The following is an 18,688-nucleotide window of genomic DNA, read 5'->3' as shown; positions in this document are numbered from 1 at the left end:
CCATTTTGCAGCATTTTTTGAGTGAGCCATTGTTCCCTCTCCAAATTGAAGGCTCAGTTCAGTATAATAGAGGGTGTCAGAGACAGGCGGCGAAGTGGACATCCTAAGAAGAAGACCATTTCCTTGCCCTGTCGTAGGATCAAAGTATGGAGAAGACATGGAGAACGCTATGTTGATAACAGCTTTTGGTGGAGGCAGTGTGATGGTGAAGGGCATCTTCTCTCTCTCTGGATAAACAAGGCTTGCTGTCATTGGAGGCACTTTCGGTGCAGAGATATCAAGATGAGATTCTGCAACCACTGGCAATCCCAGAGCGGGGTTTGCCTGCAGTCCTGACCTCCACCCCTTTGAACAGTTATGTGATCAGCTTAAGCGTGCTGTCCGTACCAGAGTGACCAACACAATCAGCATGAGGAGGAGGTGCCAGGCTGTTGTTCCTCTGTATGTTTCTTCCACATGTCACTGAGGCCCCAGTTTGTTAAATTAAAAAATGTTTAAATTGCCAATATGTCTTGTTTCTTCAGACTTTATCCATCTAAATGACACGATATAAGAGTCCACAGCAGAATAAGCTGTTTGACATTAGCAGCGAAGATTTGGCAAGTTTTTGATGGGCGCAACCCACATACTCAACTCTGCTGCTCAACCCACAAATGCATTTTCCTTTTAAATAATAATAATAATAAACAAGCTTTCCAGAGGTATCAGATTTATTGCCAAGAAGCATAGTTACAGCAAAGAAATAATCGACCAATCACAAACGTCCTTTCTTTTTGTGCTAAGTTTATCTTTCATATAAAAATAATATCAGGTTGTTGGTAGATGATATCTTTGCTGCAGTTTGAACATCAAAGGTTTGAGGGCTTCATCTCGGTCCATCCTTGTCACCCAAGACACACACACACACACACACACACACGCGCACACACACACACACACACACACACACACACACACACAGAACAACACAGGGTAAAGCACTTACAGGCAGAATGCAAGTAGGTTTGGCTGTCTCGACAAGAGGTCCCTGAAAATTGAGTGCAAATTAGTCTCCTGTTTCAAGTGTGTGTGTGTGTGTGTGTGTGTGTGTGTGTGTGTGTCCGTGCGTGTGTGTAAAAACGTAATCCTGGCCGATAAACCAAAAATAGATTTTTCTTTCACAATCTCAGGCTCAGTCTTTTATAACTGTGGCTCAGGATGTTTTAGTGAATCGACAGCCTGCACACGACGCACTACACTAAGACACTGAATGGATTTTACACTGAAGGTGGGTGTTATATCAGACATGTGGTGAGAATGAGTTGACAAAATTCTAGTGAACCCTTCACTGGGAGCACCAAAAACAACAATCACTGTCACTCAGGCTTGTAAACCTTTGCACCTCAGCCAGAAACGCTTTGAGTAAGACTTCTGTTTCATCTTGTTTCTGTTGTGCGGGGTGTCGGTTGTCGGCTGTGGATAATCGTGCATGCACTGCTTAGGGTATGTGTCTGTTTTTTTCCCTCAGCTCACTTAATGCCAAGAAAAAAATGTAAAAAAAAATGGGAAATGAAATTCAAGCTGCCAGGTGTCCCAGCTCCTGTAGCACTGAAAGTACACACTGTATATACAGCGTCTCCCTCACTCAGCTAGCACAAGCACACACTACGTGATGATACACAACTCACACGGTGCAAAAATTGCATGTTGTTATTGTCCCTGAATGTCAGGTGTAAGAAGATGAGCACGACTGCCTGTTAGTTACTAATACCAGCCTATATTTGTGCTTGTAACAGCAAAACATTTTGTTTTTTTTATTCCTCTTTTTTGTCTTTCAGTCTCGGTTGTGATTGTTACAACAAATAAAATGTCGAGGATAGATTCCACAAATTATTGATCAAATGAGAGAAGACTTTGCCTGATGTGAACTGTCACAGGGTGTAAATGCTTTTATTTATTCAGCAAATGGATTGATCTGTTTTTTTTCCATTGGGTGGTTTTAACAGCTGATGGTAAACAAAATGTGAGTGAGAGATAGTGTAATGGTTTAGGAAAAGTGCCTCATCAAATCCTAATGCAGGATACCACTGAGGCATGTATAAGGAGTAAATAAAAGGGATTGAATGAACTTGGACACTTAATTTAGTTTAAGGGCCTCAAAAAAGATTACCAACTCGGTGTCACGATTTTTTATTAATCATTAAGGCCATTATAAGCCAAATATAGTCTATAATATAATGTATAATAAATAAAGTATTTAATATTGAGCTACTGAAAACCACAGTATCATGCCTTTGCTATATTTTCAGCATTTAAAAAAACAAGAAAAGATATGATTGAAGCAGAGCTAAAAACTGCAGTACCAGTAGTGGCCACTGGGGGTTGCCTCTAAAAGAGACTTAGTCCTAAGAGAAATAAATAACTTGTTAATCCACCAACAAATTAAAATATGGCAACACCCCAAAGAGATGGTTGCAGGTTGAAAGCTATGGAACCATTTAATTAATTTAAGGAATTACACGTGCAAATTAAAAGGAGATGTTGGACAGGGCGTGTGGTACCTTCTCAAAATTAGCTTTACCTCAAAGATGCCAGAAATGCAGTATTTTTTACTTTTGTTATGACAGGACCAGCTCACAGTCAGATACACCCCTCTAATCCATCGCCTGTTGTTTGCCGTTAGCTCTCTCAAGAGGTAGAGGTGAAGGCCAACGGAAAGCGACAACTCCGAATCAGAATAGATGGAAATAGTTTCTGGTCATGACTCATACCTCATTCATTTTTAACCAAGATGAAACTGTGTGTTGGTGCAGAGCTGTTTGAATGAGTGAAACTGGGCTGTGATGTGAGGTAGACTGAAGTGCAAATGATTCTTTAAGCAGATTCATACGAAATTTATCAAAGCAGGAACATTTACTGACATCCAAATGTAGTGGAGATAAGTCAGAGCCGTGATAATAAGAATCTGTCTTTTCTTTGTTTTAAACTCAGGAGAACGGAGTATTGTGGTTCTACAGAACCACAATACTCCGTTAATACAGTGTTAAAATCCTTTCTCAAGCCGTACTGCTGCACTATCTTCATCCAGTTTCAGCTATACTGGCTTCAATTACTTTTCTCAGCTGCCACACACTTTTGAGTCCAATTCATCACACAGTGTTTTCAGCCGAGGAGCCTATCGGTGCCTTCTGTGCTGTTGTTACCACGGTGAATGATGATGATGAAACAGGAGGCCTGTTGCTATGAAAGGATTGCTTGTCACATTGTGCATCCAGAAATCAGTAATCCTCAACTTTTTGTACCAGAAAAATTACACATAACTGCACATAACTCTCAGACTGTCCACTGACATGACTAGTAGGTGATTGTCTTTCAAGATCAGGACTCACAGGTTTGGTTACAGCTTACTCGAGGGCCCTTAATTTACAGTAAATGCAATTTCACTGTAAATAAGTGAAGTATTTTCTCATGTCAGATGGGGTAGAAAGGTTTTTCCTTTGAATGGTAAATATTCAGAAGGAGTTTTCAACTATTTGTGTTTTAATATGTGTGTGAAGTCTGGGCTCTTGTTTATGTGCACCCAAAAGCTCAAAGGGTGATTAAAATGGGGGTTAAATGCAATACTGAGCTAATCTAAATAAGTGTGACCTGCATTAGCACACTTCTAATACTGATCAAAGTAACCCTGAAACCATTCCATCAACATTTCTCATGAGCTGTTCTGTTAGCTGCCATGTTTTGTCTCTTTGATAATTCACTGGTTTCTAACTAAATCAAAGAAGTGACATATTGGAAAGGTGGTGCAGCGGTTGGCACTATCACCGCCCATTAAGCAGGTCCTGGATATGGATCCGTAGGTTAACTGGGTGCTTTTTGTGTGACGTTTGGATACTCTCTCAGGGTATGTCAGTTCCTTATAATCGTCAATAGAATTAAATAAAATCTTAATTGGCCAACTGTATGAATTGGACACATTAGAAACTTTTAAAACCTGTTGGAAAAAACAAACATAACACACAAAAAGGAAAAAAAAAGATGGATCCATGCTTTTATGCTGTTTACACCAAATTCAGACAGTGCCAGACGAATGTCACTGAAGAAATCGAGACTCATCACACCCTCAGTGTTTTTTCAGTCTTCTACTTTCCAGTTTTCACAAACCTGTGTGAATTGTAGCTTTTCTTTCCAAGCTCCTTAGACAATTGTAGCCTCAGTTTCCTGTCTGCTCTTATAATCCACTGTTTTTTTGAGAAAGTACTTTTGCACAAACTAAAATTCAAAGCAGTGTTGGGTCAGGGGGCGAGTGCCCCCTCAAGTCTTTTTAATTGTATTTTTATTTGCATCATTTTGCGACTGAATCACATGGCTGCATAACAGTGAGAACCCTTAATGAGACATAATACTTTATTCAGCTCATAACATTTTTTATCATTTGCTACAAAATATCACAGTAATTGGTGTTTGACAGCTGAAATAATCTTCCCCTACCTCCCACAAATAGCAGCCCACAGTGTGTGTGTGCGTGTGTGTGTGTGTGTGTGTGTGTGTGTGTGTGTGTGTGTGTGTGTGTGTGTGTGTGTGTGTGTGTGTGTGTGTGTGTGTGTGTGTGCAGTTGCTTGTGTGAGCATCTCAGAGATTTCTGTCTGTCTGCATGTCTCAATTTGATTATGTAAAACAGTCTCCACAGAGCTCATTATTTAGCTGTGGGAGATATACGCTGTGGTCAGAGGTGCACAGGAGATCAGCACTGTGGATCTGCTTAGGACTCAGTTCTTCATAAACAAAACAAAACAGCAAACCAACTTTCTCAACTTGTATTCAGATGAAGTCACACTCACAGCGTACACACAAGGATGTGACACTTTACACATGAATTATGATGAATTCAAGCAGCACTTCATGCATTGAAACCATCCATTGAAGAATACAAGAGTCACCACTTTAACAGAAGTTAAAGTGGTGACTCTCGCTTAGTTCATAATAATTACAACAATATTCACTACCATTACTGTTTAGTTGTTTAATGTGAAACCAGCAGTGGGTTCTCATTTAGGGCAGCTAATTAGTAATGTCCTTGGATTGGAGCGTTTGAGTCCTCAGGCTATGCTGTTAATCCCAATTTATCATTTTTAAACTTTCAGTGTTGTGAATATGTGTATTTTCCCTCAAATCAGAATCTTTCCCTAACTCCACGTAACTACCATGTAAGTGTCTAAAACTAACCAGCAAGTTTAAAAAAAAGGAAAGAAGCAAAACAACCACAGTGGTATACAAACCACAGTTTCCTGATTGGCAAACCAGCTCCAACATCAATATATAGAAATGACGAATAGCTCGAGACTTTTGCACAATACTGTATGTTACTTGGATAGTGCGTTAAGTCATCGATGCCAAAGGCAGCCTTGTGTGTAACAGATAAATGTAGATGTAGATGACAAAACAGCCTTATATTTCAGCTTGGAATGTGTGTTGCTGATAATGAAGACAAACATGATGAGTAACTCATAAAGCATGATTAATTACATACTTTGTTATAAAATATTCTTGTGGATCTTAACACTTATAAGACTTCAGGAGAAGAGAAAGCACAGCCCACTTCCTCCTTCACATACAGGGAGAAGCAGAGAGTGTTGAGAGACTCTTGCCATCTAGTCTGACAACACCTGAAGCCTGGGCACAAAAGCCCAACAAGCCCAACAGAGAAGCTGAAACAAGCACAGCTCCCCCAGAAACATCTGCAGCATCGTTAGAAACAGCATCACGATGTGGCACAGAAGCTGTGCAGCTGCCGAGCTGAAGGACCTACACCGTATGGAGTAAGGTTGGAGCTCCCACATGTAGAAGATGTCTACGCAAACCATCTAAGGAAGAAGGCCTGCAGCAACAATCAATTCAGACATTTCACACCCCGCTCACCCTCTATTTGAACTTTTGCCATCAAGCAAACGATCAATTCAGTCCTGCGGGAGCTGATTGAGGAGCAGGTTTTCCCCCCCGAGCTGGGGCCTCCATCAACCCCCACCACACCACCATCCATTAGCAGTCTAATCTATTTCCCCATATATAATTATTCCATTTGGAGTGATGATGTCTAGTTTTTACTAATTTTGTTTAATTTCGTTTTAATGGGTTTAGAAGAGATACCAGTCTAATTTCATTGTACCTCTATAACAACAATAAAATCTATTCTGTTCTATTCTATTCTATTAGTTAAATGTAGGTGCTACTTTGTGAGGTTTGCATGAATGTATGCATCATCATGTTATTTTGTATCATTCTATCTTCAGTTTACTTCCTCCAGTGTGTTATTGCGCTACAATGAAAATGAATCCTCACCTGAAATATCTCTGAATCAGCACCTCCTCAAGGTCAGTGACAGAGACATACGTATTGAATAGACTACCAAGTACACACAGTGGGGAATGAACACATTGGGTTTTTTGTTTGTTTGTTTGTTTGTTTTGTCCTCTGGAAGTCAAATAATAGGCAATGCCAAAGCAGATAATAAACATTTTGTATCTAGATTAAAAGTATAGCATACTACCTTAAACAGTGTGCTTAATATTTGCATACAAATCTACATAAAGTTAGAGCTAAAGTTGCAGGCTTTCATACCATTAAATAAGCAGTACAGGGATAGATGTGAATAATTTCTTGTCCTGTTCATGCATAGATCCAGATTGGTGGGAGAAGGCTTCTGCTTAGCCTTTTCATTTGCACAGAGGAGGGTTTTGCAACTCATTGTATCTTGTTTTACTCAAGCAGCTAGATGGAAAATGTTCTCAGGAAGAGGTGCCAGGGGAAATTGAGTAATAGTGATACAAAGAGAGGCTGGGAAATTACTGTAGCTCTCAAGTGCATGTATCTCACTGAAGAAAGAGAGGGAAAGAGTTGGCGGGAGATCAGACATTCAAGCTAGTGCAGGGGATCAGGTGTCTCCGTGCAGGGCTAAAACAGACAGTCAGACTCAGCTGAATCCATCCTGCCATATCTGAAATTTGTTAGGTTACGTGTATGTCGGTGGTTTGGTTGCAAGCGTGTTTATCTGTGTGCCACAGTTGCTTGTCTACATGTCAGACTAAGACTGTAGCAGTTGTTCCCACTCACTTCACAGTGGAACTTACGGGCCAAAGTTAACCACAGCAGCTGCCGAGTTTGGCTCCGTGATTTCCACTAATTATTACTCACTGTATCCCTGACAAGGAACTCTGAAGGCTCGAGTCTTATCAAAGCAAATAAATTAGTTAGGTAAACAGTAAACAGTGAGGAGATTATTTAATGGGCCTGCCAGGAGTGGTAACGGACCCACAGGAAACGGATTCCTGTGAGTCTTTGTTGTAATTAGACAGGGAAGTATACAGGGTGATTAGTGCATTTATTTAAAGCAAACAAAGTTTATGTTGTTTTTTGTGGTAAGTTAAATAACTGTATGAAAATATAAAAATTCATGCAGCTAATGCCAAACAGAAGTAAGTTAGTTACACAGTGTCTGCATCAGATGCAGGTGAGCAGTATTACCTGTTTAATCTGGTTCTCACGCTGTTTATAAGCTCCTGTCCTGTCTCCGTGTTTTTCTGTTAGGGTTTCAGTGAAAGTTATTTCCTGCTTTATTTTGGTAGTCTCTTGTCTTGTGTGCCTTGCATTGAGTTAATTTCCTTTGTCTTGTTGTCCCTGATTTGTTCCCACCTGTTTTTCCCTAACCTCATTACCCTGTGTAGATATTGTCAAGTCTCCCCTCGCCCTCTTTGTTTTCCTGAGATTCCTTGTTTTTGGAATGCTAACACCTTGTCAGCTACAGTTTTTTAAAGAGTTCGGCATTGAAGCTGCTTTTGGAGTTAATGTTTTTTCTCCTGAATCCTGCATTTGTGTCAACATCTTGCCCGCGACACTGCCACACTTTGACAGCTAGATGATATTTTTGCTTTTTGACAGCACCACAATATTCATCAGTTTCTGCTGTTGTAGCTGTAGAAACCTAGACGTTCAGATCTACTGATATACTTATTCATTCATATTTAGTGCCGAAGAACACAAACCTAACACTGCATGCTGCATACAGCACAGTACATGTAGTGTATTTAATAGTACTTGGCATAGTGCTGTGGTTGAACTGTGTTGTTCAGTTCTAGTGAAACACTATATTTGAGTTCCCACAGTTAGTCATACTTTGTTTTGTGGTCAACTTTCTGTGGTGGATTGCCAGATTTTAGCAAAGGATGTCCAAGTTGGCAACAAAAATGAAAACAATAAAAAACATACAGTTTGAACAGTTGGAATCCGCTCAGTTTTGGCAAAGGTTTAGTCTCTAACAAATGCTTTCTACTGTAATATTGTATCGGACAAACGTAGGATGTCTAATTATTTAAAGTGTCTCATTCTTAATAATAATAATAATAATAATAATAATAATAATAATAATAAGAAGAAGAAGAAGAAGAAGAAGAAAAAGAATAAGAATAAGAATACATTTAATTTACAGGCACCTTTAAAGACCTTCAAGGTCGCCTTATACAACAACAAAATAAAAGACACAACTATAAAAGTGAATCGAGGTAAAAATAGATCAAGTCATGATGAAGGGTGTACAGTTCTGAATAGATGGGTATTAAAACATGATTTAAAAGCAGAGAGAGTTTGTAGCCTGGAGATCTGGTGGAAGTGCATTCCAAAGTCTCGGGAGTCTCTTAAGTAAGGTCTTAATGATGCCTCAAGGTCACAGCGGAGACCTTGAGAGGAAATCTTGTTTGATGCCTCATAATTTGCCACAGGATGTCCCATGGCTACCTGCAGCACAGTAATTCCCCTTGCTAAAGGAAATTAAGAGAATCTTCATTAGAAATGTCTTATGTACCAACACAATCCATTTATGACTCTGCTGGACTTTAATTTCTTTCTAAGCACATTCGTGTCTAGCGTACCAGTGACACCTCTTTCTTGGCATTGAGCAGGAAAGCTGCAGAAAATCCTTGAACCCCACCTAAAAGCTTTTAAAATGGTTCCAGGATGAAGCTTTTTAAAACCTGCAGGTGTTTCGGAAGCATGAGTCCAACCAGCCGTGTGCTTGTCCTAACTTAATCTCTGCATGAAACCCCGTGAGTCCACAGCACCAAGCCGCTCGCAGATGACGCCTCCCTCGCTGTGCCCATCGACTGCAGCTCTGCCCTGCTGCAAATCAATACTGCTGGGCTACAGTGAGAGAAGAGCGCTGACGAATGAAGGGAGTAGGGGAGCCCCGCAGGGAGGTACCGAATCAAGGCAGGACGGCTTAAGACGGGGAAAAAAGAAATGGACAGAGGAGTGAAGAAAGTGACAAATTAAGAGGCATGACGAAAGAGATGGAAACAGACAGGAGTGGTGGACGAGAGTAAAGAGAGGAAGGGAGGGAGTACAAAAGGGTGATTAATAGTAAAACGAAGGTGGGGTGATGTGGGGAAGGAGAATGGGAAGATGAATACAACTGCAGCAACAGAGGCAAAGAATGACTTCTCCTTTAGAAGGTAGGTAGAGACAAAGGGAGAGCAAGAGGGCCACCCACAGGGGACAAAGAGAGGGAGGAGGACAGAAAAAAGGGAGAGGTTAAAATGAGAGAGGACTGAGGGGGAGAGGCGGCGGGAGAAAGGAAGTATCCCAGCAGGGTTTTCCGCAGGGTGAACTCAGCCATAGTGCAGAGCTGAGCAGTAGGTCCTGAATTATTAAACAGAATATTTTGCAGCTGAGCAAACGGCCGCAGCCATGTCGGATGTGTCTGCCGAGAAGGCAAGGGTTGTGTTTTTGTTTGTGTGCGTGGATCAAAATTTAGCTCGAGCTCTTTGGTTAAAGGTCTTCATTTTTGATACTTTATGTAGATGTGCTTGTTGCTTTTAGAGTTTGTTGTGTGTGTGTGTGTGTGTGTGTGTGTGTGTGTGTGTGTGTGTGTGTGTGTGTGTGTGTGTGTGTGTGTGTGTGTGGAGGGGGGGGGTGTCTGTGAATGGCCATCAGAGGGTTTGTTTGTCTGCTTAAAGCTGCTAATTAATGTGAAAGCAGCGTCCTGAGGGCTTTTGTTTTAACTTCCTGCCCCAGCGGAGAGTAACAAGCAGTTTAAGATCTGCATGTTGAGAACCACAAAGGAATACACACACAAACATGAATCTAATAATAGGTGTATCTACTGAAGTCACACTCCTGTCTTCTATAAACTGTGGTTACATTTCACAAAATAGTTTTCTGAAAGGCGGTATGTTTTGTAGTAAGGTTAGTAGTTTGTGTTTACTTATATAGTGACTCACAGTGACTCCCACAGAGTCTATATTGTAAACGGATGTAATCACCATAATGTCATCCTGTGGTGATCCAGTCGCAGCTGTTAGCAGAGCTAAATCCAACCAATCACTTTGCACACCTCAAGAGCTGTAATGAACAGGAAAACTATCAATGGAGGCTAAAATGATCAGTTTTATTACGCTGTAAAAATATAAAAACACTTCTTGATGTAGCCGTGTAGGGGAATAGGTAATTGTGGTTTGTGTACATTTTATTTTCTTACTCCTTCCAATTCAAGTCCATAATCCTAGCTACGGTGGCCACTGTAGGACAAACAACTCTGGCTGCTGTCCATTTATGAATGTCAGTCCGTTGCTGTTTACCTCAGCTGTCAATGCTGGGTGAGAAGTGTCCACGTTTCTTTATTTGGAGGAGGCCCTAAAACAAGTCAGTGAGTCAGTGAAGCTCACTCGTCTTTGCTGACAGCGATAGTGAAGTTTTTGAGGATACAAGTGTCTTGGTTCGGGTTAGCAAAAACACTTTCTAGTACATTTTTTTCCTAGTTTAGCCCCACCTCCAAAAGTTTTGTTATCATTTTACATGCACTTCCTCCCAATGAGTGCTATATCTATCTATAATGTCATATCATGTCTCCTTGAGTGAATGTTTTGTTCAATTCTTTGATGAACTTGTGGAGTGTAAATGTAGTTCTTAGCTTACTGCTATGAGCTACAAAGCTTTGAAATATTTCACCTTACATTCAATGAAATTTTATTTTCTTTTAAATTAATTTAAGACAAAAAAACTATTCTACATTTTTGCATTTGCACTTTGAATTTATTTTCATCTTCAGTGCGAGTCTTTTGAATTGCCTTGCAGCAGGTCACCTTGAGCATTGTTAGTCAGAGTTTGTTTTGCTTTGATTTTCCTCCTCGGATAGTAAAACAAAAATGTTCTTTTCCACTGGAACTGCAAAATTTATGCTCAGACAGGTGGATTTGCATAAAAATCTTGTTACGTCCAACTATAATGATGCATAATTCCTCCTCCCTGTCAGCTCGCCTCCTTCTGTGTTCCCTCTCCCCTCCTTCTGCTCCCTGTCCAGCGTTTTTGCTCCCCTCTCCCTCTGGCTCTTTACGTACCCACCTCTGTTTGCTAGTTCCATCTTGTCATTACATTGTGCAAATAACAGATCTACCAGGACCATGTTTTCAAGGAATAAAATTAACTGCTGTTGAACCACATGACTACGATTCAACCACTCTGAATCTCTTTCCTCATCATGGAACCATCTTCAACTTCAATACGAGTTTACTGGGAGTTATTTTCAAAGTGCAGATGAGTCACCTCGATTAGATTAGAAGCTCAGAGATGCATTGATTGGCAGTGCAAGAGTGCCTCCTACAATCTCATCTTTCTCTCACTTTAATCTCTCACCTTTCTCTGTCTGCTGCTCTCTCACCCGTGCTGTCTCACTGTGTCACTCTATTTGTCCATCTGCTGCCTGTGCTGCTACCTTCTCATCCCTCCTCCGCCTTTTTCGCAGTCTCCCAGATTACTCCTTTCCTCTGTGTGATGTAAAATGACTTTCACATCCCTAAATTGAGCTCTTGCCCTTGAGGAACACAGGGGAGGACATAATTATGCTTCTATTTGGTTGCAAATGATTCTGTTAATTTAGAAGATTCAGAATTTCCCCCCAATACAATTAGCAACAGAGGTGATTTGATGGATAACAAGCATTTGCTGTAGAAAGTACCTCTGTGGATATAAACTATATTTCTCAGCAGTTTGACCAGAATGAAACTGATTCTTAGCTTTAACATTGTAGATATTTACAGATCAGCTTTAACCAATGGTACATGGTCCTGGGTCTCTCACCCAGTGTTTCCAGCTTTTTGTGAACTCACGATTTATTCCTTTGCATTTAGGAGATAATTTATGTTCAAGTTCTTTATTTTGTCTTACAAGTGTAATATTTCCTAGTGCCTCTGAGTTTATCTTTATTTCTAGTCTAGTAGTATGTTAGTTTCTTTTCATGGCCAGTCTGTCTTAGTCTCGTTTCTGTGTTTTGTCCTCAGCATCTCCTGTATGAAGTCTGTCCTGTCTCTGTGCTTGTTTTTATTTCTGTCTTTGTATCGAGTCTGCCCACCTGTTTCTTTGTTCAGTTACTACTTGTTTTATTTTGATAGTCTCTCATTTCGTGTGCATTATGTCTAGTTTTGCTTCCCTTGTCTTGTTAGTTAGATTTAGTTCAGCTGTGTTTTTTCTCCAGGTGTTTCCACTCTGGCGTAATCTGTGAGTTTGCATCTTTGTTGTGTTCTCATGGTCCGTGTCTCTCCTCGTGTGTTCTCCAGTTTTAGTCTTGTTTGTTCCTGACCTACATTATGTTTATTTTTGTGTCCAGCAATAAAGCTGCGCTTGCATTTCACATTACGTCCTCTGAGTTCTGCCCATCATACAGAACTTCCTGACAGGGAAAATTCAGGAAGGTCACATTACTGGAGGAGCTAATGTAACTCCAGTGATTGCTACTAGAGATGGGACTCGACAACCACTTCTGGTTCAAAACCAGGCCAAAACTGTCCAATCACTAGCACCGTTTACCTCAAATACTATTAAGTTTATTTTACCAGCACTTGTGTGAATCATGAGCAAGCCTTTTATTCTGTTTCTACACTGTGTTCACACTCAGAGATAAGAAACCAGTTCGTTTGATGCTGAAAACCTGTGTAGATCTACAGTTTTGAAAACTGATCAGAAATCAATAAGGCAATCAATAACGAACCACACCCAATCAATGATAGTACTGTATCCATAAAAAACATCAATATCAGTCAATTCCCAGTGAGGACTTGCTTGCGATCGTGGCTCAAGAGTTAGGAGTTCGCCTTGTAATCGGAAGGTTGCCGGTTCGAGCCCCGGCTTGGACAGTCTCGGTCGTTGTGTCCTTGGGCAAGACACTTCACCCGTTGCCTACTGGTGGTGGTCAGAGGGCCCGGTGGCGCCAGTGTTTGGCAGCCTCGCCTCTGTCAGTGCGCCCCAGGGTGTCTGTGGCTACAATGTAGCTTACCATCACCTGTGTGTGAATGGGTGGATGACTGGATATGTAAAGCGCTTTGGGGTCCTTAGGGACCAGTAAAACGCTATATAAATACAGGCCATTTATATCTGCTTGCTTTATCTTTTATACAGTTATCCTTTACCAACCCGTTTCACAAAGATAGCTCACAATTAGTTGCATTACACTCTGCAGAGCTCATTTTCACCCAGAAAGCTCAAAACTGCAATCTGTCACTCTCACTAGTTCCCCTCTGAACAATTGTCACAAAGACCAGATGGCTTTTATTTGTTTCTTGGTGATTTGATAGAAATGTTGCTGTCTTGGATCTGTTACAAGTTCCAGAGCTCTCTTTATCAAGTAAATACCTCTGTGAGGTTCTCTTAGGTCTTGTTTTCATTTCAGTTTCTATCCAAATACAGACATGCTGTGGGCATCAGAGCAGCAGTGCCTTGGCCTGAAAAGGGTGACTCCTCTGATAGCAAAATATAATGTTATCACATAGAAGTCTTTAAGAGAACAGGGCATGCTTTAGTTCATGTGACTGGTATCTCAGTCAGCTGCTGAATGCAACTGACTCGGTGCTGTAGTAGGGGGATTTTACAAACCAGCGGTCGACATCACAGTGGCTTCATCTTATGCACTCCACTTTATCACTCTCGACTCTTTTCCTTCTGCAGAAAACATGACTCTTCTTCTTTTGTCCAGTTATTCAAAGTCCAATATTAGCTGCATGCTATTCTCACAGAGGCAAAATCTTTAACAATGAAAAGTCAAAGCAGTAAGAAAAATTTGCACCAAGCAGAAACCAAAGGAAACGAGCTTTAAAGAGCACCAACAAACCATTAGAAAGGGGGAAGTCTGTCCAGTATAGTCTGTAAGCATTTATCATTTATATTTTCATTTCTGCATATTGCCTCAAGCAGAGGACAACAGAGCTTAGAAACTATTAATAGTCATTATGAATGCTTCCACCATGTCTCGCTCACTGGTCCTCAACACCCCCAAGAGTTCAAAGCCTGGTCTGGAAGTGATGTCTGATCAGATGCTGCTTCATCCAAGTCCTGCTTATAATCAGTGATCAGTGCCAAGGGAACATTAGAGACAGAGAGCCAGAGAGAGAGAGAATATCGGTGCTAAGTGTTGGCTCTGGCCCCAGTTCTTGTATAACTCACTGATAATTAGGTTTTTACTGCTGCCAAGTCATAACCATTGCTACAGCTATGAGCTATGCAGGTGTTGACAGGACATCGAAGTGGACTATTAGCAAATAGAATAGAAGATTGTCAGACTGTTAGACTGTTCATATTAGAACTGTGTTTTCCTCAAAATAAATACTGCAACACAGAAGAATCACAATTAAGAATTTCCAAGCTATCAGTTTTTTTTCTCTGTGCAAACATTTTATGTATAAAACACACACACACACACACACACACACACACACACACACACACACACACATTTTTGCTCTTATTCACGTTCCCATTTTTCCCCAGACTCTATATGATCCTCACATCTGCATCTTTCTTCCAGTCCCCTCCTTCTCCTCCTCCCCCTTCTCTTGTAAGCACGTACCCCTTTTCTTTTAGTTGCTCCTCCTTCTCATTTATTTCCTCCTACCCTACTCCCTTCTTTTTCCTCCTTCTTCTACTCCATTTCAACCATACTCTGCTTTGCTTTCCCTCTTTGTTTCCCCAGTCTTGTTAGCACTGGTCATGCATGCTTGACTCCCTGATTAACTAACAACCCAGAGGATGTTACACAGAATCGTGTCTGCTCACCTCAAGAGAGGCATCGATTTGCTGGCAGGCGGTAACCACACAGACGGCTGGCACATCGAAATGAGCCTGAGAGCAGAAACTGGAGAAATGAATACATGCTGGGAGAGGAAAGAGGCTGCTATTTAAAAATTAGCAGCTTTATTTAGGGGAGAATTCTGTATTTTTCCATCTGAGTGCATGTTTAATTAAAGGGGGGCATGAAGTGAAAGACAAATATGATGAATGAGGAATAATATCAGCAATAACAAATGAGTTAATAGATGACGAATCTGTTCTTTGAAGCACTGAATACATTTTAAATACAGCAGAAAAATCTCAGGCTCATTGTATGTATGCATGTGTGAAAACTGCTTCCTCAGTGAATGTGTTGTTAGCATTATAGTTTGTATTTGGAGACAGAAGGTCAGATATTATGCAGTGAAAAATTCCTCAAAAAGATGCAGATGTAGGCAGATTTTTTTCTCTTATTCAGTGGATAATTATCCTGTGTGAACCATTTTGGCTATTTTAAAGATTGCATCATATATTACAAAAAAGTCTTTTCTTGCTGCAGTTTCAATAATATCTGTTTGAATTTCTGGCACCAAGCACAGAATGAATCACCACAGCTAATTTTCTAATAATGTAGAATTGCATGCGATGATGTGCTACACCAGATCATCTCCAGGATATTGAGAAAATCTTACACGTTTTCTTTTCCCCACACTGAAGTAAAAATGTAGAATATAGGCTCTCAACTGTACTGTCCAGGCCAAAAACTAATGGTGATGGTGACCGGTTAAGTTATTGGAATCATGATGATGCCACATCCACATCCTGTCTGGGTCTTATCAGTGATAAAACACTTGCGCTATCCTCACATACCTACGGTGATTTTCCCTTCTTGTGTGGGTACGTCTTTAACTTTGTTATAGCTTCCTCTGGTGATGGACACTACTTCTCAAACTGCATGTTTGTCAGATATTTCCCAAGATGTCCTGGACAGACGTTATTTGTATTTAAAACTGTGTTATAAAATGAAAATGGATGATTGCACCTTATAAAGTTTGTATTTGAAGCATCGGACACGGAGGCCTTTACATCCAGGAACAGATTATCTAAAAGTCACTCCAGCCAAGCCACCATCACCTTGTAGGTAAACAGAGAGCCCAGAGGAAGAGAGGACCGTACTATCAACAACTGGGAAAAACCTGAATAAGGATTAGCATGGACAAAGCACTGAGCTATAAAAACTACTCAACAGTGCGGGGGAGTACTCAGCTACCCCACTGATTGTTGGTTTGGCACAAGGGCAGTGAAGTAGTCACACGAAAAGTCACAAATATAACTGCTTAACAAAACTAAGGTTTAAAACTGATACATAGACCATGATCATTACACACATACAAGCTCGATACCATCCATCCAGTTGTGTCCGACCTGCACTTTCCTACAGGCCTAACAGCAAACGTGATGACGCACAATCACATGGCAATATGAAATATGTCATCATTTCTGTCTATGAAATGCATCAGAGTCACCAAATGAACCCAATGCAGTTACCTCAACTCAGGCGAAATGTCCAGTCTGCTGGAACTCCTTTCAAATAAAGACGAACTATGAACTTGATGTTGGACCAGGGATAATGTATTGTATATATACATACATACAGACTGAGGAGTCACCACCTGTCCGACTTCCCTGTGTTAGCTTTCTCAAACATTCTCAGTTCGACTTTTTCTCTTGACTCAACAGATGGGTCGGAGGTCTGGTTGAGCCCCAGAGATTCATAAACTTTGTATGTGAGAGACAGTGAGAGAGTTTGTACGTGAGGGCACAGATAATCGTGAAAAATGGTGAGTGTGACTCAGAATGAAGAGGAGAATCTGGGTGATGCTATCTGGGACAAAACCAGACACAAAGACAGCATATGTGTGAGCAACCACGTGTTATCTTCGGTCTCTGGTTCAGCTTTTCCATCCTTTCTTCTCCACAGTGATGGCATAGCTGTAGCACAGCTAAGTCTGATCCTATCCTCATACTGGAGCCATCAAAAGAATTGAAAAGTTTGTAACACAGTTGTATTCATTAAGGCTTGTCAAATTAGGTGACATCCTACCTGACACTGTGAAGCATCAAAGTCTCATAAATGGCCAAAAGGCTTCCGCTACAAAAAATAAATAAATATGTATCTATATATATATATATATATATATATATATATCTAACAGGGAACATGACAAGAAAACCAGGAGGAAGGAAAAGAAAAGAAAAGGAGATATGAGCTGAAGGAAATCAGAATAGGAGAGGCTGCGAGAATCAACCAGCCAAGGGAAAGACTTGGAGAAGAGAAGATGAAAGCTTTGAGTTCAAACCAACTGCCATCTTGCCCTCAAATCTCCTGTTGCCATGGTGATTAAACTGCCCATGTGCTGTCCCCTGAGAGTCTCCCTCCCTCTCTCACACACACACATGCACAGACACACACACACACACACAGAAAGAGGGGACAGCACACCAGGACAGGTAGATGAACAGCACAGGTGTGGTAGATAAAGAAAGCACAAAACCTTTAATCCTATTCGAGGAATACTTCATGTTGCATTAGCCGATCATTAATGTTTTTAATAAACAGTTAATCATGCCAAGTTTACATGTATCAAACTCGGATGGCCTGGAACATCATCAGATGGACATACATGAGCTGTGTGTTTTTCTATTAGTTTTTAGGGCTTGCTGTTCTCCTTTGGATGATACTGAGTAGGATTATAGACTATAAAGGACAGTGCTGTAAAAATCTGGATCAGATGAAGGTTCAACCTGCCAAGAACTCCTTTAATTTGCTCACATGTAAAATAGAGGTGTCATATGTGGTATCATAAATAAAAATGTAAATGTTCTTTTTGGCACTTGCATTTTCTGCTTAATCATTTGCCAAAAAGACAGACTACAATAAACAAAGATTTAGATTTTAACTCTATTGATTGAACTCCAGCTCAGGTTAACCCAGTGGTTTTAATTTCCTGTTTCTAGATATAGTGATATAGTGTATGCATGTGAGAGGTGCTGGTGATTTCAATAGAAAGGAAGTACATTGATGAATATCAGTGTTGATTTTTTAAGAAATAACGTCTAATCACAGTCACATTTCATTTTGTTATGCTGATTTAATAAACACATTGTTTCCCATTTAGCATCACAAACCTACTGATCATGCATGTGACATGTGCTGAATCACATGTGCATATATGTTAGTGTGACTAAAAAGGAATAAAGACTCGTATGATGTAAACAGTCCCTCTCTCTCTCTCCACAGCTGTATCGTTTATGAGACACAGCGCGTCAGCATTTGGATTCGCCGTAAGTTCCCGCCCCTTTCTTCTCTCTATTTGCATTGATCAATTAGTCATAACTTGGGCGCTAGTGATTTATTAATGAATCCCAGTACCAAAGTACTATTGGTCCTTTTGTCTCCAAGGTAACAGGGCAGAGAAGGGACTGGAGACTGGCGCTGTGGTTGAATGTCAAAATGCTTCTTGTGTTTGCTAAACAGATCTCCAGAAGACAGTGGAAATCTAATTCAGAGGAAATCACTGAGAATCATCATAAAAAATATGACGCAATAGCAGTGAAGGTGAAAATTACA

General features: G+C 40.5%; 1 protein-coding gene across 1 annotated transcript in view; it reads left to right on the top strand.

Moving 5' to 3' along the window:
* LOC134645505 (transmembrane protein 163a-like) overlaps positions 1-18,688 on the top strand; it is a 60,548-nt gene that overhangs the window by 24,502 nt on the left and 17,358 nt on the right. The window contains exon 3 of the mRNA XM_063498964.1: positions 18,359-18,402. Coding sequence (XP_063355034.1) covers positions 18,359-18,402 — 44 coding nt within the window. The remainder of the gene's footprint in view (positions 1-18,358; positions 18,403-18,688) is intronic.

Source organism: Pelmatolapia mariae, linkage group LG16_19, assembly GCF_036321145.2.
Source record: "Pelmatolapia mariae isolate MD_Pm_ZW linkage group LG16_19, Pm_UMD_F_2, whole genome shotgun sequence".
NCBI lineage: Eukaryota > Metazoa > Chordata > Actinopteri > Cichliformes > Cichlidae > Pelmatolapia > Pelmatolapia mariae.
The sequence above is the reverse complement of the archived record's forward strand: the minus strand, read 5'-3'. Positions and strand labels throughout refer to the sequence as shown.